The sequence below is a fragment of the Amblyomma mixtum genome, chromosome 1 (assembly GCF_055824585.1).
Source record: "Amblyomma mixtum isolate Tamu chromosome 1, ASM5582458v1, whole genome shotgun sequence".
Classification (NCBI taxonomy): Eukaryota; Metazoa; Arthropoda; class Arachnida; order Ixodida; family Ixodidae; genus Amblyomma; species Amblyomma mixtum.
In genome coordinates, this window is record NC_143012.1 from 101,023,631 (window position 1) to 101,047,523 (window position 23,893).

The following is a 23,893-nucleotide window of genomic DNA, read 5'->3' on the forward strand; positions in this document are numbered from 1 at the left end:
GAACCGAAAAACGAATTCAAATAGTGCCATCGAATGTGGTTTAATGCGCAAACATCTGCCTGTTTTCTAAATGCCAAGCAGACGTCAACACGAAAGGCAATGCGTTTCAGTACGGTGAATTAATCGCAATTTTTAGGATAGCGCGTGCAGACGGTGGGCTATTAAGTAACACCATCTGCCTGGTTAGTTGGTACTATCTTCTCCTTCTTCTTCCTTATTTGTGCTCGCGCTGCTGATGCATATGTGCTAATAAGGACGTTTATGACTATTGATGAACCTGTAGATGGTTTATGTGGGTTTAACATCGAAAAACGACTAAGGCTATGAGGGACGCCGTAGTCAAGGCCTCCGGAAATTTCGGAGTGTCTAGCGTTCCGTCCAGACGGAACATTTGCTGCTGATGCAGTTCCGCCCAGACGAAATATTTACTGCAGCTAGAGTTCCGTCCATACAATAGACAGTTTTAGTTTTGCGTACGTAGAAGCTTCACGTAAGTAGAGAGCACCAGTGCGCATGCGCAGAACGTGAAGTGTCTGCGTGGGTCGCACGGACGTACAGGCGCGGACAAAAGTGAACGGAGCACGCAACTGTCTTCGAATATTTTTCGCGCGTCACCTAACTGAAATTTCCAGTAGTGGTACGCGCATGCTGTAGCGGAGCTTAGTGGGCTTTCGTGTATTCAAACAACGCTTCTTGATTGCCAATGGAGAAAGCATGATTGCACTTCGAACGCAATAGCGTGCTCCGTTTACTTATGGCCTGTACGTGAGATTCGGATCTTAGCGTTGCGGTCTTCACGTTGCTTGCGTACGTGGCGTTGGCAAGATGGCGGCGCCCTGCCCTCCCGCATCACAACGATAACAGCTTCGTCGCTAATCCCTCGACGTGATATCGTGCTGTAAACTACCGTATTTGCCTTCAGTTGGTCTATTTTTGCTATTGCGTGAAGTTTTAGGTGAAGTTTTAGGTGAGCTTTTGTTTTCCAGATGGAAACCCGTTTTAGCAGCTCCTAAGCCTGACGGGGAAGCGTTTGTGGTCGTCATAGCAACGAGTGTGCCGACGGTCTCGCGAGACCACGCGAAGCTCAGAACCTCGCGGGATATTGCGAGATCCTCGGCACAGTCAGCGGGAAAAGCAAAACGGTGCACGTTTTGGCTCCATACGCACACGTCGTCAACATGAGTGGGACACCAGCGCACCTTCGCTTCTCGAAAAGCGATGATTTAAATATGCTGCGGGACGTGAAGGAATGCAATCCCTTTGAAGATAACATGCAACATACAGTTGGGTGGAATGAAATCGCTCAAAGTTTGTCAGAAGAAAGGGGGAAAGTATTTAGCGCCCGCACTGTGGCTTGCCCTGGCTTCGCTCCAAGCAGCTCGACTAAACAAAATTAGTTTTCTTTACCTGTACTAGAAGGCGCGGCACAACATGCTAGCGCATTTTTTAGGTTCTATGGTAGATGTACACAGTTTGCGTCCCGTACAGTACTTGTAGCTAATAATAGACACTTTTAGTTGGACGTACGCAGTGAGCTTGCGTACGCAACGACACCGCGGGTAACGAATGCGCATGCGCAGAACGCAACGTATCTAGCCGCGCGTTGCGTACGCCCGCCCGCTGTAAAGCATAACGTAGCGTACGCAACGCGGGACGCTACGTGCTACGTAGAGAACATGGCGGCGATCATCTCGCCCGCTTCGGACCGATTTCACTTCGCCGCTGCTTTCTTCAAAGCGATGGCTCGCTCTAAACTGTGCTGTTAGCTTTTATTTTGTCTACTCTCACCCACACGCCAAAATATTAGGCACAAATGCCCCTTGTTTTTCAGATAATGAGGCGATTTTTGATCTTTTCAGCCTAACTAAGGTTGTGTACGTTTATCGTCATAGCAACCGCACCTGTCGAATATTGTTTTTTAGTCATGTGCCTACTTTTGCACTTCATTAAACATTATACATTTTTTCCTTCATTAAAAACAGTAATATACTATTCATATTGTCAGAAACTGAAAAATGTTCAGCCGAGCGCTACAGCGCTTTCAGTGTTTGTCACTAGATGGCGACACAACACAACGGCTACGCGACTGCTCTGCGGCGGTACGGCCAACTATAAGTGTGACGGGGGTGTCCTTTACAGCGTACGGAACGTAGTGAGCGTTGCGTACGCAATGTCGCTACGTACGCAGCAACTAAAAGTGTCTAAGACCAAAACTCGTTCCATTGCCATTTCTCACTGACTGCTTGGACAATAAAATGATGCAGCAGAATATCCTGTCACACATTAGGCGGAACCGGATTGCCACTTTTTTAAATGGACATGCAAAAGTCTGCAAGCAAACTGGTTTCCCAATCCCCAACGCCAGCTTTAATTCCGTCCTGACATAACTTTTGTGGCAGATAATGCTCGACGGAACTGTGTGATGTCAGATACAGTTCCGTCTGGACGGTACCCCATCGCTACATGCAGTTCCGTCTAGATGGAACTCTAGCGCACATTGTAGTTCCGTCCGGACGGAACTCTAGCGCAAATTGTAGTTCCGTCTGGACGGAACTCTAGCCACAGCCCGGAAATTTCGACCACCTGGGGTTCTTTAAGGTACACTGGCATCGCTATAGTACACGGGTCTCTTGCATTTCGCCTCCATCGAAATTCGACCGCCACGGCCGGAATCGAACCCGCGTCTTTCGGGTCAGAAGCCGAGCACCATAACCACTGAGCACCACGGCGGTGGATGAATCTGAGATAGCAGAATACTAGAAGATGTTAATGGGGCGCGTTGTCAGCTTATGCCGGCGACGACGGAAGTGGTGACAGTGCTGTTTCTTGAGCGGCATCTTCGGCCAAGACTATAAAGAGCACAGAGGCATTTAACGTACTGAAGTCTTTAGAAGTAGTGGTTGCAGTGTACAGGAGGTGGGCCGCAACACTATAGGCTAACGGAAAACCAGCACGGGCCCCACTTACGAAATACTGTGCGGCTTGCTGGAATAGACTTATAACGGGGTGTTTCACCAAAGAGAGTTAACAATTTTTTAAAAAAGACTTTCAGTTAGAGCCGCCGCGGTGACTCAGTGGTGATGGTGCTCGGCTCCTGACCCGAAAGACACGGGTGCGATCCCATCCGCGGTGGTTGAATTTCTATGGAGGAGAGATTCTAGAGGCCTGTGTGCTGTGCAATGTCAGTGCACGCTAAAGAACGCCAGGTGGTCGAAATTTCCGGAGCCCTTCACTACGGCGTCTCTCTCGCTTTGGGTCGTTGAACCCCATAATCCAATCCATCCAGACTTTCAGTTAACAGATCGCTCTCCTCGGCGTAGCATCGTCAGCAGTGGTGTGCATCAGAATACAGCTAATACGTTACAACTAACAGGCTGTTTAACTAACGTTAAATAGTCAACTTTTAAACTTACGCTCTTCATTGATAGAGGGGCCTGTAGCGCACAGTGGCGTGGGTGTCACGTGGTCTGTTCGTAGCGCCCGATAAGCAGCGACTAGAAGGTAGAGAGGCAATGGAGAAGCTCAGGGAGCTGGTGGAAAACTGTTGCTGAGACAGCGCGAACAAGACCGTACACACCGTAGAGAATACAGCGTACAGAGCGCCCGTGTGTACTCTTCCTATGTCCTTGGCTTGTTCGCGCCCTTTTGAAGAAGGGTAGAGAGCACGGTACAGGCACACGACACTGCGTGACGCGCGCTCTCTTAGATTTCCCGTCAGCGACCCCTCATATTCGATCTTCTGAAGCAACGACGAGAAACTGTTATTCATATAACCGGTTTTCGGTCACAAACCTATAAATAAATGAGGAGCCTAGCTACCTTAGTTAAAAGTAAACTATTCTATATTAGCTTGGTTTGGTTTGGTTTGGTTTATGGGGTTTAACGTCCCAAAGCAACTAAGGCTATGAGAGGCGCTAACCATTCTGATAGTTAGCAATTTTTTTCTGTGGCCTGTTGCAAACCAACGCTCAAACGGTTACGCCGAAGAAAGCAATTTTCTACCTCAGAAAGAATATTTCTGAAAATTGCGGTCTTAGCTTAAACAGCTAAAAACAGTGTTTTTCGCCAGCTACATGTTTGGCTGTGCACGTAAAACACCCAGACTGAACAATTGAGTGCAGCATTCAATGTGCCAGAGTTTGTTATGAATGATGTGCAGCTACAAACGATACAGCTTATGTGTGTGCAGTTTGCCAACTTATCATCTGGTACAGAGTGAAGAAATCTATACGCGTGTGAAACCTGGTATTCCGGCACGTTTCACAAGCGATGCCATTTTCTTGAGATATGTATCATCTATACGCTGAATGGAATGCTACAGGAATCGGCATTAGCCAAGCTACTTTACGTTGCTGTAATTAAGACCAATGATAAGCAAACTCTAGGTGGGTGATGTTCTGGACGTTCCGCCGGGAGTGTCCCAAGGATCGTCGGGAGACCTTTGGGATGACGCGTACTCACACCAGGTGTTAGGGGGCGCGGTGGTGCGGGACAGTGCGTTTCACGAAGATATTTCTTTGAAAGATAAATGGGGGCCAATGTTGTTATTCTACGAAATTCCCGCATCATCCTGTCTTTCTTTTTTAGAGGAAGGTTGAAAGGGAGGTGGGAGGTCGATGAGAGGACTCCTAAATCTAGTTCTGATTTGGGCGCGCGCTTGTGCGTTAAAGGTCTACGCTACGCTGATGTTTCTTTTTTTTTATTCTTGGGCTAAAGTACGCCTTTAGTAGCCAACGTTTGATATATAGTTGCTTTCTGCGAGAGAACCACAAAACATTTCATTTTCATTTCGTTTTTATTTACACCGTTAAGATGTGAGCAGGCTTAGGCAAAAAGAACTGCTTTCGCTTGTATGAAACCCGAGCCCCCCCGCCTGTATACATGGCATACAGCGAAGATACGGCTTACAAAATTACTTGCACATAAATTCATACTTTTGCGAATTGTAAAGAAACCATAAGGGAAAGAACGCATAAAATGCATGTGATATATGCCCTTCATTTTTAGAGAGTTATGACATTGACTGCAGCGCAAGAAAAAATCCGAGAGACGAATAGAAACGGCTACGACTGCCATTACTACCTGGCTGCAAGGGGCTGACTTATGGGTATCAATTTTAGGGAGCTGTTGAAGGAGGCGACCCCAATTGAACCATGCATCTGTTGAACTTTTTTAGTTCGAAAGTACAGTTTTAAATTGTTTTCCTATGCAAAATTTCTCCTCTGGGATAGAAAGGCATGTTGGTATCCCTAGACTCCACACCCACAAAAAAATCCTCCCCTGCCAGCGAGACCGTGCTTTTGTTCGGTAGTTGCCTTTCTATTGGCATAAACGACAGTAGGAACGTCCAAGAAATCCGCTAGCTTTTCGCACTAATTAACGCCATAATAAACGTATATCTTTTCACCCATGAATGCCGGTGTGCCTAAAACTTTTGTTGGAGCGAAGTCATGACACTACCCAAGCGGGTGCATCTGCTTCAGCTATTTTGAATCCACCCAAAAGTTTTCGTAATTCCTACCTACCAGGACAACATCTCTATGCTCCGTGATATCCACCCTTAAACGCGCTGACAGCGTAGCATCAGGTTTTCAACAGTACCTGATGGTGTCGGCAGCTGCTTCGCTCAGTTCTTGTGTCGAGCACGGCTGCAGCCTTCGATCTCTTCGTGAAAAAAAAAATAAAAACTTATCGCCCAGATGCGGCTTCCCAGGACACAGCCTCCCAAAAGAACACGATGATGATGCCCCATACTGCTTGGTATTCACTCACGTTACACTGCGAAAAGAAAGCCTGCATGTGATTCTTCAAAACACATTGCCTCGTCGGCGTAAACTTTTGCATTGTGATAAGTTATCTTGAATGTTGTTTCCCGCTTATGCATGTCAGTATTACATACAAGAAGTAACGCACAGAAAGCACAGCGAGGTTACTCAGAATCAGGCACCCACCGTTTCTGAAAGAGCACTCCATGGCTGACGCATAGGTTTGACAATGCTGCATCTGCCGAGGCTCCGGCGCATTTCTCTGAGTTCGTGCTTTGACAACGCTCGTTTCAGAACAAACACGGAAGTTAAACTGATTCACAAGGACATAAGTACCTCAATATTACGGAGTGGAGACTCGGTGTTCACACACTACGCCCTGGGAAATGGGCCCAGCCAAGTAAAACCTTTTGGGAAGGACGATGATTTAGATACTGGAGATGTCTACTCCATGGGTGTCCAGATTGACGAGGCACGGCTTAAAGTGAGTATTCATTTGCCGTCGTTTTGACTAAAAACATATATGTATTGTACAAAATTCAGTCAGTCATAATGTCGCACGATCAAGCATTCTCAGAAAAATAATTTGAGGCCTGCGCCTTCGCTATATGCGTTCGCATCCAATGCTAGGACATGCCGCGGTTGAAGCAGATTCTAGCGTGCTCCATTTGAAATTTGGGGCACTTGCACATATTTTTGTCCACCAGAATGTCATACATAAGATCTTCAGTATAATCAAGGCGTCGACGAAAGTTCGTCTAGTCAGGCATGGGATAAAGTGAACTTCAGATTTGGTCAGTGGCCGTGATTCACTTCAAGATCTTTTGTACAGTCGGGGACAAAAGTTTCTGAACCGCATGTTTCGTAAACGAAGCCCTTAACTTTTTTATTAGCCGCCGGCTGACGACCAGCCTTGTGGAGGTTAATGACTAAAATTTTGACTTTGACCTCTATAAGAGAGAGAGGCCCGCTGTTATTAGAGCTAGCGGCTTCGTTTGCGGAAAACGTGGTGCAGAGACTTTTGTCCCCGTCTGTATAACGTGTTGCTAGTCTGCCAAAAGCGCCGCCGGCAGTTTTGCCCCTACAGGCAGAAAATGTGATCCGGGCCATTGTCGGGAATTCGGCAAAAGCTCCTCTAGTTCTGTTGGCTGCCACCACGTTGCGCATGTCCCTGAACATTCAAAAACAACGTGTTGACATCATACGTGACGTAAGAAAAAAAAACAGAATTGCTGAGTGTCTGCAGAATAAAACATGATAGGAAGCTAGACTTAGAGGCGCTGGCTGGAAGCTATCCGCAATTCCTAGTAATGATCCTCTAAGTTGAGCAAACTGCGATTTTCGGTACCACGGTTGCACTACAATGGGTCAACGGATTTCAAGTAGGCGTACGAAAACAATTTTCCCTATCGTGCACGTGTTTTGAATCTACCTAGGTCGATGGTTCTTGACAATCACAAAGTGAAAAAGGGAGGGTCAAGCCACAGGGTGCTTGTCTGAGGCTTTCATTTCCCCTGAGAAGCAACACCCTGAGGCTTTTCCCTCCCTTGATAACTTTATGACTGCGTTTAACACGTCATTTTGGATCGCATAAGCTTTTCTTTTCTAACGGAATCACTGACCATTTTTATTTGGACCTCATTCATGACTTGCGTCTCCTTCCCTTTCTAGCGTCGTGCAGCAGAGTCTGCTGGTTGCTTTTGTGCTTGAACAAAGTCAACGTGATGACATGGCATCTACGTTATACTCGTGTTCTCGATGCTCGACAATATGTTCCCGTCTGCTTTATTCCACGCATGCCGCTGTACTGCCATTCCTTTTTTTATTTTTCAGCCTACATTCAACAGAGAAGTAGGCGACGGTAATAACATGAAAACTGTTAAAGGTAAGTTGAACATAAGCTGTCGCATACACTGGAACGCTTGCAAACGCGAAAAAGACTACGCTGGGCACTTCGACTATCTATGTGCTTTGGTTGTGAATGCAGTCTTTTCTATTTTTATTTGGCTTTTATTTCTTTATTTATTTCTGGAATTTTTTTCTTCATTGCTAATTACACACCTACACATCAGTACACAATCGTAAGCCAACGCATATACTAGGACACCTTTGGTAAAGTAAAGGCTTTTAGCGCAAAAACGACTAAGAAAGGACGGGGATAGAACACACACACAAACACAGGACACCTTTGTTCGCCAAGAAGCAACTGGAACATTATTTCAGTGTAATAATGACACGCAGCTGATAAGTCGAGGAAGCATAAGTCATCATCATCATCAGCCTGACTACGCCCACTGCAGAGCAAAGGCCTCTCCCATGTCTCTACAATTAACCCTGTCCTTCGCCAGTTGTGGCCACCGTATCCCCGCAAATTTCTTATACCCGTGTTACACGGGCGTTTTCAACGGCAGTTCAGTTAACCCTCAGTTGGGTATCTCAACTGTCGTTGAACTCAACTGGATTCGCTTGCTGTTACACGAGCACTTTGCGTTCAGTTCAGTTAGCATACTAACCACGTGATGTTTCATCTAGAGCGGAGTGAAAATAAAGAAAAACAGAGTATACATTTTTTTTTTGTGTGTGTAGTAAATGATTGTCTTGTAGATATTCTTTTCTATAGCGGCAAATTTTGTGTATTTTTTTGCTTTTGGGCGAAAATTTGCGTGACGATGTCGGTTCGTAGCCAAGGCTATCCGATGTGGATCGGGTCGCTGGTAGTCGTCGTTTTTCTGTTTCCTCGCTTCGACTGCTCGACGCACGCGCTATGTCTACCTGTGTTTACAGCGTCTCCAGTTTTATTTGGAGTATTTTCTCAGTCTGCTGCTTTGCGCATGCCGCAGTACACTGAGCCAAGGCAATCCACTACGGGAAATTTTGTTATCCGTTGGACGCCATCTTGTCAGTTGGCCGTTCAACTGGGACCCCCGATCTCAGTCGAAGTCAACTGCCGTTGAGATTTGAACGGCAGTTAGCGCTGCCGTGTAACACTGCTAACTGCCGTTCAGTTGAACTGACGGTCAACTGAACTGCCGTTGAAAACGCCCGTGTAACAGGGGTATTAATTACATCCGCCGACCTAACTTTCTGCCCCCCCCCCCCCCCCCGCTACGCTTGCCTTCTCTTGGAATCCTCTTCGTTACCCTTAAAGGGACTATGAAACAAATTAATTGAGATTACGTAAAGATAGGCAATCCATCACTCGTCACCCCAGCGAAAGAATTTTCGAGCTAGCATGAATAACAACGAAGTTATAGACGATTAAAAATCACGCTCCTCCTCTCCCCCCTCAACTCATACGCGCGGAGCACCAAGAAAAAATAAAGAAAACAGCTCCGGGACTGGGCTCCGCCCATGAATACGTCATTCGCTGACGTTCGGTTTACGGCTTCCGGTTGTCGCACTCCCGAGGAGCAGCGTGCGTCGGCAGCGTTTCTCAGGTCTCGGCGCTTTCTTTGCTCCCGAACTCCCGGCAGAAAGAGGCGGCAGAGGTAAATTGGAAACATATGCGTGAAGGCAATGCCCTGGCCCGCGCTTGCCCGAGGGGGTCGCGCGGCGCCTCAAGCAGACGATTTTCACCGCTACCGGAAGTGTGCCCGTGACGTCGTAGCTGCCGCGGCTCGAGCGAATGACAGCGTGTGGTGGCCTACCGACGTCATGGGACTAGTGACGTCTGTTTTCCCGGTTTTGGTTTCACAATCGCTCCCTACGAAGACACCAATCGGCCCGCGAATTTTAAAAAACGCGATTTTTAAAAAGCCATAATAAATTGCCGGCTCAGTTCCGAAGACTCATACTTGGTGTCAGTGCTTCTGAGCATAACTTCTAACATTTACAAGCGTCTTTTAATTCTTTTCATGGTCCCTTTAAGGACCAGCGGTCATCTGGCCTTCGCATTACATGCCCTGCCCAAGCCCACTTGTTCCTCTTGATTTCAGCTAGGATGTCAGTAACCCGCGTTTGTTCTCTCACCCACTCTGCCTGCTTCGGATCTCTTGACGTCACACCTATCATTTTCCTTTCCATAGCTCGCTGCGTTGTCCTTAAAGGGGTCGTGAAATATTTTCCGCAAATTTTGAACGGCGTGTGTATTTGCAATTCTGACCCTTCATTCTATAGTATACCTTGGTTCGTTTCATCGTCTGGGTTGATTGAATAGCGAAAAAAACTAAATTTCGGTTTCCCAGCGCGCGTCCCCCTCAACTCACAGCAAACGTCATTTTAAGAAACCAATCAGAGGCTTCTGTCGTGAACACAACATGGCGGCTTAGCGAGGCTTGTGTAGCCATAGTTGACCGAGGTTACAGCACGCATATTGACTCGAATGTGGCACTGTCGTCTGCCCAGAATGGAGTCTGCTAGCTGCATGGCTAGCTGTCAAGCTGGCACATGTGCGAAAACTTCGCCGGCGTGCCGCACCAGTCGCCGCTTGCGAACTGCCGCCTACTGCAAGCAGGGACACGGAGCGGCAAGCATCTTTGCGCCGCTAGACTCATGCCCGGCCCACATCCGGTGTAACACTTTGCCACCGCACACCAGCGCCTGCGCGCTGCTTGGCTACTGAAGTTCGCACCAGAAAAGACAAAATAGCGATAGACAGCCGGCTGTACTCGGGCGGCGACAAAGCATGCCTGCCCACGTAGCGCGCTTTCGGCAACGGCGCTGGACGCGGGCGCGCCGGGCGACGAACTGCACTGCTCTCTAGCTGCCCTGGGCGTCTCTAGGCCTGTCTCGCATCGAAGCCGCGGTGGACAGCGCTTCGGAAGTAGCCTGGGTTATAATAAAATGCCTGCTTTTGGCATCGCTTTACTGTCAAGAGCATCGTCTCACAACAAAAAATATGGTCATTGTTGCGGTGCGCTCGGCAGCGGAGCTATATAGCGGACGCCAGGCGCGCAAGCCGGACCGCAACGGCCGGGCAGCGGCAGCTGAGCGGCGGTTGTGGCAAGAAATTTGCTTGTATTACAGTTGCTGCTTCTACCACCAACTCGGCATTGTTCAACGATCCTCAAAAATGATCTATTTTCCACACTTCTTGCTCCAACAGTTTATTATTTACGTGAAGAAAAATCTTTAGCTCATTTTTATGACGCCAGCGGACGGGATCCAGGTTTGCCGGCCGGCCTGCAGGCTCGTTGTATTTCACATTCGCACCAGAAAAGACAAAACAGCCATGCTATCAGAAAGGCTGCCTGTTATATTCGAGCATGCCGAGCTATCGGCAACGACGCCGCCTGCGGACGCGCCGGGCGATTAACTGCGAGGCTTGCCGGCGGCCCTGGTCGTCGCTAAGCCTACCTGGTTTTGCATCGAGACTATCGATACCGCAGCTGAGGGAGCTTCGGAACTGGTCAGCGCTGTAAAAGGTACTACTCTCGTCACCCCTTTAACTGCGAACCTGTCCCATAATAAAATAAAGATATGCTCGATTTCCGCGACGCCAGCTATGCGAGCGGCGACCAGGCAGTAAATAAAACGGTCATGGGATGAAATTTGCTTGTATCGCCGAATTAAATACTGCCAGCAACTCGGCATCAGCCAACGATCCTCAAAAATGATTCATTTTTGGCATTCATCTATTCCAGTGCTTGTTATGAGCGTGAACAAATAATACTAGCGTGTTTTTCTGACGCCGGCGGCCGGCATCCAGGCTAGGCCGGCCCCGAGAAACGCGCCCCCACGTCATTATCACGCTGGCGCTCTGCGCGCTCGCATTCTGCGCCTTTTTGTTAGTGCGACGCACCACGTGCGGCCTGTCATTGACATCGGTTGGGCGCAGGCGGCGAGCTGCTGTCAGTCGTTGTTACGCCGCTCGCATCGGCACGTCGCGCGCCCGGCAAGTAGCAGTCATGCCGAGAGCCCGCGACACCTCTGCCTGCGGGAGCCCCGACCGTGAACCTCCGAACCCGGTCGTGGACTCGAGTCTTCATCTCTATCGCAAGGGGTGGGTTGACTCGCAGCCCCATCTGCAAATTATGCCTAACCCTCTTCACGCTTCTGGAATATATTTTTCTGCAGCAAAGAACAGAAGCGCGGAGCCGATGCGCGCCGCGATAGCTGACTCGTTCGTATCGAATTCATGTAAACAGGGAGTCGTCGAGATGGGCTGGCCTTGCTCAGCTCGATTCTCTGACTCAAACCACCGCTGTCAAGGAACACCACCTAGATAGGTTCACGTAAGCAAGGCTATGTCGAGCCGCTGATACTGAAGCCAAGGAGGATGGAGAAGCAGAACCGAAACAGTAACTGGTCCCAGGTCAGTGATTGATGTGTGACTACGCGCTGCAGTTTAACAGAGAAATAATTGGGAAACCTTGTTTCACTTTCTGAATTTCTCATAAAGCTATTATTTTAGGGCAAACGAAAGTTGAAGATATCGGTACGTTTCTCAAGATCTTAAAATGACATAGTCGAGTAGTGCGTGTGCCAGCCGATGGCGGCGCATGGTCATTTCATGAGCACAAAAAGGCAGCGATTTCGAACGGGCTTTATTAAATGCAGACTCAATATTGAGTCGAAATATTTCGGAATCAGCATGTCTAATGTTTATGGAAGCAGTAATAATTAAAACCGGGCAGCTTCATTTTCTTTTCACAACCCCTTTAACTTAAGCTGAACCCTCTTTGTTAGCCTCCACTCTTCTGCCCCACGGGTGAGCACCGGTAAGACAGCTGTTGTTGCAGAAGTGGTTGACCATATTGCTTACGCCCTCTGGGCAGGCAGAAGTAGCTCTTCTGTCCCCGATTGCCTGCCAGGGAATATTCATGCAAATATAACGCTAAAAAACGGTTCTAGGCCTATGGGTTGTCTTGCAATCAGCAATTCCTGGGTTGGATTCCCCGTACCTTATGAAGAAATTTTATTTTTTAGGCGAAAGCCACACTACCCCATTTACGAGAAAAGCCGGCGGCGTGCACCAGTTATTATGTGTGCGTACTCGTAATCCCAGCGATGGCAAGAAGAATAGGGCGGGGTCATCAAGCGACCGTCGGACTAAAGAGAATTTTTTGACTCCAGTTGTCTCAGGGACTCCCGTCCCTCGAAAAGAACAGTGACATACAAACAACCTAAATCCGCTAAGGCGCCAACCGAGCAAGCCGAGTGGCGCACTTTCAGACAATCGTGTTCATTCCGTTGGTCCTATATATAGCCCCCACTGGCTAACCCCAATGTGGCGCCAGTTTTACCGACTACATTCGTGCTAAAACTGTGAGATCACTCAATCGTGCTAAGATCATTCGAGCTAGCATTCGTGCTAAGATCATCTCAATCCATAAGAGAGGAGACGCCAACGGCTTGAAAATATTCAGAACGATCAGCTTACTGTCCATTCCCTATGAGGTATTTACTAAGGTAATCTTTACTAAGGTAGAGTCACGACAACCTTATACCTCAATCAGCGAAATGATCAGGCAGACTTTAGTTAAGGATACTCGACAAAAGAAAGGACACCCGCTATCACTGTTCATTCCACCTACATACATTTCATCACGCGTTGATCATCCGCACAAGGTCGGCATCCCACTTTGCCGCACTACTGCTTGCTTGGCATCTTTCATTCCCAGGACGTCATCGGAGTGGAACCACCTACCTGCAGCCTTACTTACTACTAACAACATTGAAGAATTTAAAAAACGGTTGCGGGATCATTTTGTAGTAGATTAGATAAAATGGTCATTTTATTGATTTTCACGTTGCTATCCTGTATACAGCGATTTCGCCAATTTTAAACATGCATTTTCGTTATTTTTGCCGCTTACTGTTGCTAACTGTGTTGTCATTGCTTTGTATTATAGATCGTGTTATGAGTATTTCTAAATGACCTTATGCCTTAACACTACTTTGTATATTTTTGTTTCTCAAACCTAAAGTTTTTTCGCGCTTCATACTTTTTTGCAATATTGTTTACTTGTATTCTCTTCACTTCGAAATCTTGTCTAATGATGCTGCTAAATACACGCGTTAGCTGTTATTTTAAATAACCCCTTGTGTATATATTCTGTACGAATTTGTAACCGCTCACTGCCTTCTGTAATGCCCTCCAAGGGCCATGAAGGAACCTGAAATAAATAAATAAAATAAAGTGATAGACAATTGTGCAGAATATAGCCAAAGCCTCTATAGAGCTTCCACAGATTACGAGGCAGCATTTGACTCGGTCGAAACCTCAGCAGTCATGCAGGCATTATGAATAACGGTGTAGATGAGCATTATGTAAAAATACTGGAAGATATCTATAATGACTTCTATATGAGCCTGCCATATGCGCTCAGCAGCCATTACCTGCCCTAAGTACACGTATTCCCTTACCACTTCCAGCACAACGCTACCAATTGTGAACCGTTGTTCTCTTGCGAGACTGGTGAACATTACTTTGGCTTTCTGCAAGTTAATTTTAAGACCTACTGTTCTGCTCTCCCTGCCTAATTCATTGGTCATGCTTTGCAATCGGAACCACGAGAGCGAAATAACTATAATAAGAATAGGGTGGAGCGCATTTGGTAGGTTCTCTCAGATCATGAATGGCAGTTTATTAATATCCCTCAATGGAAAAGTGTATAAAACCTGTATCGTACCGGTGCTCACCTATGGGGTAGAAATGAGGAGGATAGCGAAAAGGTTCAACTTAAGGACAATGCAATGGGAAATGATACATTTAGATGTTACGTTAAGAGACAGGACGCGGGCATAGTGGATGATGAATGAAATGCTGGTTAATGGCATCCTATTCAAAATAAAGAGGAAGAAATGGGCTTTGGCAGGGCATGTAATGCGAAGGCAAGATAACCTCTGGTCCTTAAGGGTGACGGAGTGAATTCCAAGAGAAGGCACGCGTAGCACGGGGCGGCAGAAAGTAATGTCGGCGGATGAGATTAAGAAATTTGAGGGGATACGGTGGCCGTAGCTGGCAAAGGAGAGTATTGATTTTAGAGATATGGATGAGGTCTTTGCCCTCCAGTGGGCGTAGTCAAGCTGATGATGATGATGACTAATAAGGGTAATCCGGACAGTAAGACACATCGGTTTCTTAAGAAGTTGCCGCACGGAGGAGGGGACGGGCAGAAGGGAGGCGCGGCAACTGTCAAGCGAAGTGATTGGCCTCACCTATCTGCGTGCATTCGCGTGTTGCTGCGACTGAAGGAAGAATGAAAAGTAAAGTGTACGGGCTTTTGCGGTGGGTCGAGCTGAGCCGCAATCACGAACATGTGCAGACAGAGGAGAAATTAGTGATTTTTCGAGGAAAGCGTGGTGACCCACATACTGCGTTGGTACACACTGGATGGGGAGGCAAAGAGACGCCGTAGACTCAGCTTCAGGTAACAGCGCAAAAAACGCAGACGGGACACACAGAACAAGAACACACAACGAGCGCCGTGGAAGTGATGATACGTGTGGCAGAAGTCACGTGTCTGTGTCTCGTTTTTTTCGCAACAGTGCATAAAGCAATGCATGCCTCGAAATAAACTTGTTGAAAGTCAGCGCTGGTTGTGTGTTCTTGTTCCGTGAGTCCCGTCAGTGTTTTTTTTTTGCGCTGTTACTTTAAGATGACTACCCAACAAGCCCAAGCTGCTGTCCTGGCTAGACTAAGATCAAATTGGTTTTTGAGGAAAGGAAATGGCGCAGTAACTGTCTCACATATCTCGGTGGACACTCGAACCGCGCCATAAGGGAAGGGAGGAAGGTGGGAGCCAAAGAAGAAAGAGGTGCCGTAGTGGAGGGCTCCGGGATAATTTCGACCACTTCGGGATGTTTAACGCGCACCGACACCGCACAGCGCACGAGCACCTTTTGAGTTTCGCCTCCATCGAAACGCGACCGCCGCGGTCGGGTTTGAGCCCGGGAACTCCGGCTCAGTAACCGAGTGCCCTAAACTCTGAGCCATCGCGACGGGTTGCTCTCCTCTGAAGGTACTACTTCTTGGAAACAGACACATGACTGGCGAATCCAGTGTCTTAGCTCATGAACATGAACGTTGTCATTAGTTGCAATATATTGGAGAGCTAGTTCTCCTGTGAAGGTACTACCTCGTGGAAACAAAGACATAAAGCATTGAGTTTGCGATAGTCCACTACCTGTCGGTAGCAAACACTTGGTTTCTCCACGATTAAAGCCGCCGCCTCCCATGGCGACTATAAGTTTTCGACTATACCACGATCAATAAGATCCTGCACCTGCTGCTCCATCTCCTCGTGTTGGGAGCAGGGAATTCAGTACGCGCGCTGGTAAATGGGCGCCCAAGTGCCGCTTTCTATCCTGTGCTGTACAACGTCATGGCAGCCCAAATCCAAGTTGGTCGCACGAACAACTTCGACTATTCGTTCAGCAGGGCAGTCAGCACCACTTTCTTTTCATACTTGACGTGAGAAAGATAGAACAAAGTATCTGCATGGCGCGATCGAAGGGCTAGCATGCCCTACAGCGGCGAGTACCCTTTCGGTGGCCTCCCTTCTCTCAATCGTAATGGTAAAGAAAGCTAATGTTTTGTTCCTGGAGAGGCTCAGTGACTGGATACTACAGTTAAGTACCCGTCGAGGCACCCTGTGGTCACCACTAACAGTCACGAGGCATGCGACTACCTTCAGGCCATTGCTAAGAGAATTGACCGACTCAAGCACTCCAACGGTGCTGCCCACCACACCTGAAGGAACATCGGTGCATAAAACGTGCTCCTACCAGGAAAGGATGATCGTCTCATCGAGCAGCTTTAAGGCAATTTACGAGAACACCTCATCCACCGATCCCATGGTCTGTTGGGCGTCAGTATCGGTAATACAATTCCCAGCCATTGTTCTGTCTACAAACGAAACTCTTGTTTATTTATTGTTTCCTTAAGGGTCCACAGGGGACATTACATGAGGGGTGGGCAAACAAAAGAGTTAATATTGTAACGAGGACAGGACCGGCACAGATCACAGTTTCAGCGAAGTTCAGCGCGCAGCAGAGAACTCACAAGATGGCTGTCCGAACCACACACACACTTTATCTTCTTCCACCGACACACGCACACTTCGTCTTCATCGTCGGCGCGCTCCCATGAGCACGCGCCATTACCCCCTCCATCAAAGCGGCGGCCCGACGCCGGAAACGAACACGGACGGCAAAGGTAATGTTCGGTATAGATGGCGGAGGGCAGAGAACACAGAGAACTGTTAAGCTGGTAAAGCGGCGGGTTCCAGCCTGTCATGGTAGGGCTTCATGCGCACCACGTGGACAGTCTCGGTCGGATGGCGCCGACGTGGTAAGGAGGTCGTGTCACGCGGAACAACTTCGTATGTGACATCACTTACGCGACGAACCACCTCGTACGGACCGAAGTAGCGTCGGAGGAGCTTTTCGGAGAGTCCGCGGCGGCGCACAGGTGTCCATACCCACACAGAATCGCCGGGCTCGTACCGAACGTATCGGTGTCGGAGTTCGTAGCGACCAGCGTCGAGTTGTTGTTGATGTCCAATCCGGCACCTTGCGAGTTGGCGGGCTTCTTCAGCCCGCTGGACGAATGTGTCAACGTCAGCGTAGGGGCTGATGTCTCCGTCGTTGTGAGCAGCGGGTAGTATAACATCCAGCATGGTAGTGACACCCCGTCCGTAGACCAGCTGGAAAGGTGTAAGAAGGGTAGTCTCCTGTTCTGCCGTATTGTATGCGAAGGTTGCATAAGGAAGAACTTCGTCCAACGTGCGATGCTCAACGTCGACATACATAGCAAGCATATCTGCAAGCGTCCGGTTGAGACGTTCAGTCAAGCCGTTTGTTTGGGGATGATATGCTGTTGTCTTCCGGTGACTGGTGTGGGTAAGTTCGAAGAGAGATTGCATTAATGCCGCCGTAAAGGCGGTTCCGCGGTCCGTGATGACGACTTATGGCGCACCGTGACGCAAGACGATGGATGTCATAAAAAACTGAGCCACTTCTGCAGCACTAGCGTGCGGGAGCGCCTGTGTCTCGGTGTACCGCGTTAACTAGTCCGTCACCACAACAATCCATTTGTTCCCAGAGGAAGACAATGGCTATGGGCCCAGCAAGTCCATGCCCGCTTGTTGGAAAGGTGTTTCAGGCGGTGGGATGGACTGGAGAAGCCCTGAGGTTTTAACTGGTGGTGTCTTTCGTCGCTGGCAGTCACGGCAGGTCCTCACATATTGCTGGACTGATGAGAGCAACATTGGCTAGTAATACTTCGCACGAGAATATGTAGTAAGAGAATATGTCTACTTAGGGCAGGTAGTGACCGCAGATCCGGATCATGAGAGGGAAATAACTAGAATAATAAGAATGGGGTGGAGCGCATATGGCAGGTTCTCTCAGATCATGAATGGTAGCTTACCAATATCCCTGCAGAGAAAAGTATACAACAGCTGTATCCTACCGGTACTCACCTATGGGGCAGAAACGTGGAGGCTAACAAAGAGGGTTCAGCTTAAGTTAAGAACAACGCAGTGAGCTATGGAAAGGAAAATGATAGGTGTAACGTTAAGAGATCGAAAGCGGGCGGAGTGGGTGAGGGAACAAACGCGGGTTAATGACATCTTAGTTGAAATCAACAGGAAGAAATGGGCTTGGGCAGGGCATGTAATGCGAAGGCAAGATAACCGCTGGTCCTTAAGGGTAACGGAGTGGATTCCAAGAGAAAGCAATGTAGCAGGGGACGGCAGAAAGTTAGGTGAGCGGATGAGATTAAGAAGTTTGCGGGGATACAGTGGCGGCAACTGACAAAGGACAGGGTTAATTGGAGAGACATGGGAGAGGCCTTTGCCCTGCAGTGGTTGTAGTCAAGCTGATGATGATGATGACTTCGCACGAATGCGGGCAAATGTCCGCGTAACACCCAAATGGCCAGCCGATGGCTCGTCGTGGCAGGCGTGCAAGATTTCTGGACGGAGTTCGGATGGCACAACCAGAAGAAAGGTTTCCGTGTTATGGGCGAAGTTCCTCTTGTGAAGGACGCCATCTCGGAGACTGTAGGAACGCAAACCTCGAACGAAAAGCCGCGGAACTGCGACGTTAAGGCCCTCCAGATGCTCGATGAGCGGACGTAACTCTGAGTCAGCCCGTTGACGCCGGGCCATGTCGGACGACGTGACGAGAGCAAAAAAAGGGTAGTCGTCCTCCGTTTCGGCCGGAGCAACGTCGGCAGGTGCACGTGACAAACAATCGGCGTCATTGTGCTTACGGCCGGACTTGTACACTACCGTGATGTCGTATTCCTGGAGCCGAAGGCTCCATCTCGCAAGCCGTCCCGAAGGGTCTTTGAGGTTGGCTAGCCAGCATAACGAATGATGGTCACTTACAGCTCGAAACGGGCGACCATAGAGATATGGTCGGAACTTGCTAATCGCCCACACTACCGCAAGGCATTCCTTCTCTGTGGTAGAGTAGTTTGCCTCTGCTTTCGAGAGGGAGCGGCTGGCGTACGCTATGACTTTCTCGTTGCCGTCCTGCCACTGAACGAGAATAGCGCCGAGGCCAAAATTGCTGGCGTCAGTATGAATTTCAGTGGCAGCTCGTTCATCAAAATGGGCCAGTATTGGGACAGTTTGTAGGCGGCTGCATAGCTCGTTGAAGGCAGCTTCCTGATCATCATGCCACACAAAAGATACATTGTCTCTAGTAAGCATTGTAAGGGGCTCGGCAATTGTGGAAAAGTTTTCAACGAAACGTCTGTAATAGGCACAGAGGCCTAGAAACCTACGAACGGACTTTTTGTCAGTTGGGCGGGGGAACTGTGCCACAGCGGCAGTCTTCTCCGGGTCAGGACGGACTCCGTCAGCGCTTATCACGTGACCAAGAAAACTGAGCTCTTTGAAACCGAAGTGACATTTTTGAGGCTTTATCGTCAACTGTGCCGAACGGAGCGCCTGTAACACCATTCGCAGCCGGTTGAGGTGTTCCTCGAAGCTAGGAGCAAAAATGACAACATCATTAAGGTACACTAGGCATGTCTGCCATTTCAGCCCCGAAAGAACGGTGTCCATCATGCGTTGGAAGGTTGCTGGCACAGAACAGAGTCCAAAGGGTAGCACTTTGAATTCATAAAGGCCGTCAGGTGTCACGAACGCTGTCTTCTCTCTGTCCCTTTCGTCCACTTCGATCTGCCAGTAGCCATTCCTAAGGTCGAGTGAAGAAAAATATTTAGCGTCACGCCGTCGATCCAAGGCGTCGTCGATACGTGGAAGGGTGGTAAACGTCACGTTTCGTGACACGATTCAACTTCCGATAATCGACGCAGAATCGCAAGGTGTTATCTTTTTTCCTCACCATTACCACAGGCGAAGCCCAGGGGCTCGTGGACGGCTGGACTACGTCGTCTGCAAGCATTTCTTGCACTTGGGATCGTATATCCTCCCGTTCCATCGGCGACACTCTGAACGGGTGTTGGGATATGGGGCTAGTCTCCTCGTTGACGATGATGCGGTGTTTGGCTACCGGGGTGCGCCCTACCTTTGATGTCGTGGCGAAGCACTCGAAGGAGCTCTAACAAGCGCTGCTTCTGACCCACCGACAAGCCGGGATTAATGTCCACGGTAGACAGAACGGCTGCTGCATCGCGTCCGTCCGGCGACGGTAACTCCAGAGCACGTATTTCTGCGGGCTCAACGAAGTCGGTAACGTATGCGACGGCCGTTCCTTTCGCAATGGGCTGGAACTCGGTTCCGAAGTTGGTGATCAAGAGCGTCGCAAAGCGATCCCGTAAGCGAACAAGCCCTCTTGCAGCGCAGATTCCTTTCTCGAGTAGAAGGCTGCCGTTTCTCTCTGCCATAACGTCTCGATCACCGGGCGAGTCACTTTGCACGGGGACCACCATGCTGCACCGCGGAGGCACCGTCACGTCATCAGCAGCAATACGCAGGGCGGGCACCCTGGAGTCGTCTGGGTCGGCTCTTTCAATTGCTTGCGTCGGCGAAAACGTCACGCGTGGCTCTTTTAAATTGATAACGGCGCCGTTAGCCTGTAAAAAGTCCAGGCCGAGAATGACATCGCGCGAACAGTGAGGTAGAACAACAAAGTCACAAACGTAAACAAATCCGTCGATTGTGACTCTCCCTGTACACCGGCCAACAGGGGTGATTAGGTGCCCACCAGCTGTGCGAATCTGAGGCCCAGTCCACGCGGTTAAAACTTTCCTAAGTTCCTTTGCTAGCTCGTTGCTCATAACCGAATAGTCCGCTCCCGTATCAACCAATGCCGTAACTGCTAAATCGTCGATATCGACCGGTAAGTCCGAAGCTGCACATCCTTTGTGATCGTCACGTGTCCTCGTTTGATAGCCGTCGTCTGGTCGGGAACGCGATGGAGGATGTTCGGCTGTTCGCTTGTCAGCGGCCTTACCTCCGCAGGCCGCTGGGTCACGTTTCACCGGCGAGGACTCGCTGAGCGGCTGAAACGGCTTGTCGAAGGACGGGGACGGCGAACGATAGCGGGTAGAGGTTGGTGGGCGGTAGTCAGGGCGAGGGAAATCAGTGTGATCCCGGCGCGTTGACAGGTGCTCCTCAATTTCGCGGGGCCGTTCGCCATTGAGCGGACAGGGGACTCGCGGATGAAATCCACGAATTCCAGCTCGGCGATAAGGGCACCACCGCAAGATATGGCCAGCCTCACCGCAGTGGTAACAAGGGGCCGCTGGTCAGGTGCCCGCCACACGTCCGTCTTCCGCAGCCTTGCTTCAGCCAACACAGGGACAGGCGGGGGCCGCGGCTGGAAAGCAGATGGGCTTGTGCTCCAAGGGGTGAGGTCGCAGTTCTTCCGCAGAACCGACGAGTACGTCTGGCGCGGGGGCGTCGGTGTAAGGGCAGCAGGGGCAACAGGTTCAGGGACCGCTTGCTGCACTTCCTCTCGGATAATTTGTGCTAACGACGGACACTGCGACTGGGCAGAGAGGTGCATTTTGTGCAGCTCTTCTTTGACGATAGATCGAACCAGCTCCCGCAGGGTGTCAGCGGAGTCGCTGGGGGCTGGCGCGATGTCGGCAGGAGATACGGTGTTCACGGCCCGGTTGTAATAGCGGGCGCGTTGTTGCAGGGTCTTTTCGACAGTAGTGGCCTCCGAGAGAAACTCCGAAGTGGTGTTAGGTGGGTTTCGCAGAAGCCCAGCGAACAGTTCTTCTTTTATCCCACGCATCAGGTGGCGCACTTTCTTGTCCTCGGCCATGTTTGCATCCGCCCTTCTGAACAGTCGTGTCATGTCCTCATAATACATTGCGACGCTCTCATTGGGTAGCTGGCTCCTTGACTGCAGTGCCGACTCAGCTCGTTCCCGACGGTCGGTGTTGACGTAGGTCGCCAGCAACTGGCTACGGAACCGTTCCCAAGAAGGAAACGTTGTCTCGTGGTTCTCGTACCACGTCCTCGCCGAGTGGTCAAGAGCGAAGTAAACATTGTGCAGCTTCCGCTCCGCATCCCAGCCGTTGTACCTGGCCACGCGCTCGAACTGGTCAAGCCAGTCCTCCGCGTCCTCAAACACTTCGCCATGGAAGGTCGGCGGCGTTCGCGGCTGGAGGACCAGGAAATGAGCAGCTGAGTTTCCGTTGTCAGCCATAGCTGCCGCGTCAGTCCTGCGCGTCGCGGCTGGAGTCCTGGTCTTAGGGGATAACGGGCCGAACTCTGGTGACTGACCTTGGAGTCGGCGGCTCGCACTGCGATGAATCGGAGTCAAATCCGTGTTCATAGACAGCCTTCGGGGCACGTAGATGTTGGAAAGTACCCCGCACATCCACCAAAAATGTAACGAGGACAGGACCGGCACACATCACAGTTTCAGCGAAGTTCAGCGCACAGCAGAGAACTCACAAGATGGCTGTCCGAACCACGCACACTTCGTCTTCGTCCACCGACACACGTACACTTCGTGTTCATCGTCGGCGCGCTGCCATGAGCACGCGCCAATATGAACACAGATGGTCTTCAATGGCGGTTTTGAATGGAACAGGATTGATGATGGTCGCCACTTCGGATGGAAGGTCATTCCAGTCGTTGGCTGTTCGAAGAAAAAATGACTTTTTATATGTTTCAGTGCGGGCCCGTTCAGGGTAGACGGCGTTAGGGTGACTATTACGAGAAAAGCGATGAGCGCGTGTTATAGGGGCAGTTTCATGATAGGAAGTGTGATAAAATTTATGATACAGCGAAAGACGGGCGGTTTTACGCCGACAGGCCATGGACCCGCATGGACCGCATCGACCGCTTCCCGCATGGACCGCTGCTGCTAAGAATGAGACATCTACCCTTCCCCCTTCTCAAAGCATCCTGTATTAATATGCTTAGCACTCTTTTTGGCCGCCAGACTGCGTCTAGGCATATTTTATTTTATTTTATTTAAATACCCTAGAGGCCCAAGTGGGAATTACTGGCGGGGGAGGACATGAAAACAACCCAATACAGATTATTGGCACACAGTAGTTAACAAATACAAAGAATAACTATATATACAAATTGCAAGTACACAGCACTGCAGTCGCTGAAGGATACATACGTTGAGCGTATAAGACTTAATGCTTCGACGATACTGAAAACATCACGGCGTGTTTTGTAGGCCAAGGTGCGGTGAAAGTTTTGTTTGGAAATATGATAACTCAGTTTCAGCAACTATGTCAGCCGGTAACGAGTTCCACCCTGCCATAGGTAATAGTAAGGGTGATGTTTGATACTTCAGTGCTCGTGCGAAGATGGGTTGCACTTTGTGGGAATGATAAGACCCGGGATGAAACATGATGGGCAGGGGCGATGGGATCAGCTGTGAGCGGATAGTCATCGTAGTACAAAGAATGAAAGAAGGATAAACGAGAGAACTTGCGTCGAGTGATAAGGACGGGAATATTGATAGTTTGCTTCAATAATGACACACTTTCATACGGTCAATATGAAGAAAGGATGAAGCCTGGGGGATCTAATGCAATTCAACTGACAGCGAAGTGCGAACGGTAGAGCCCGCTTATGCCAAATGGGTCGACCTCCTACAAACCTAGCTCCAACACTGCCAGACACTCCCATCACCTCGCGATCGCCTTTTTTATTTTATTTTTTATTTATTTATGAACACTGTCAACCCTCATTTGAGGGTCATTATAGGGATAGAAAATGAAGAGAAAAAAACGCATATATAACCATAAATGAACAAGCTTCTTCGAGCATACAATACAAGAG

The 23,893-nt window shown here is 49.3% G+C and overlaps 1 protein-coding gene across 1 annotated transcript in view; it reads left to right on the top strand.

The window, feature by feature from the left end:
- Window positions 1-23,893, top strand: part of LOC149367335 (uncharacterized) — an 89,161-nt gene that overhangs the window by 8,641 nt on the left and 56,627 nt on the right. Inside the window, exons 3-4 of the mRNA XM_089573689.1 lie at window positions 6,060-6,249; window positions 7,599-7,650. Coding sequence (XP_089429815.1) covers window positions 6,060-6,249; window positions 7,599-7,650 — 242 coding nt within the window. The remainder of the gene's footprint in view (window positions 1-6,059; window positions 6,250-7,598; window positions 7,651-23,893) is intronic.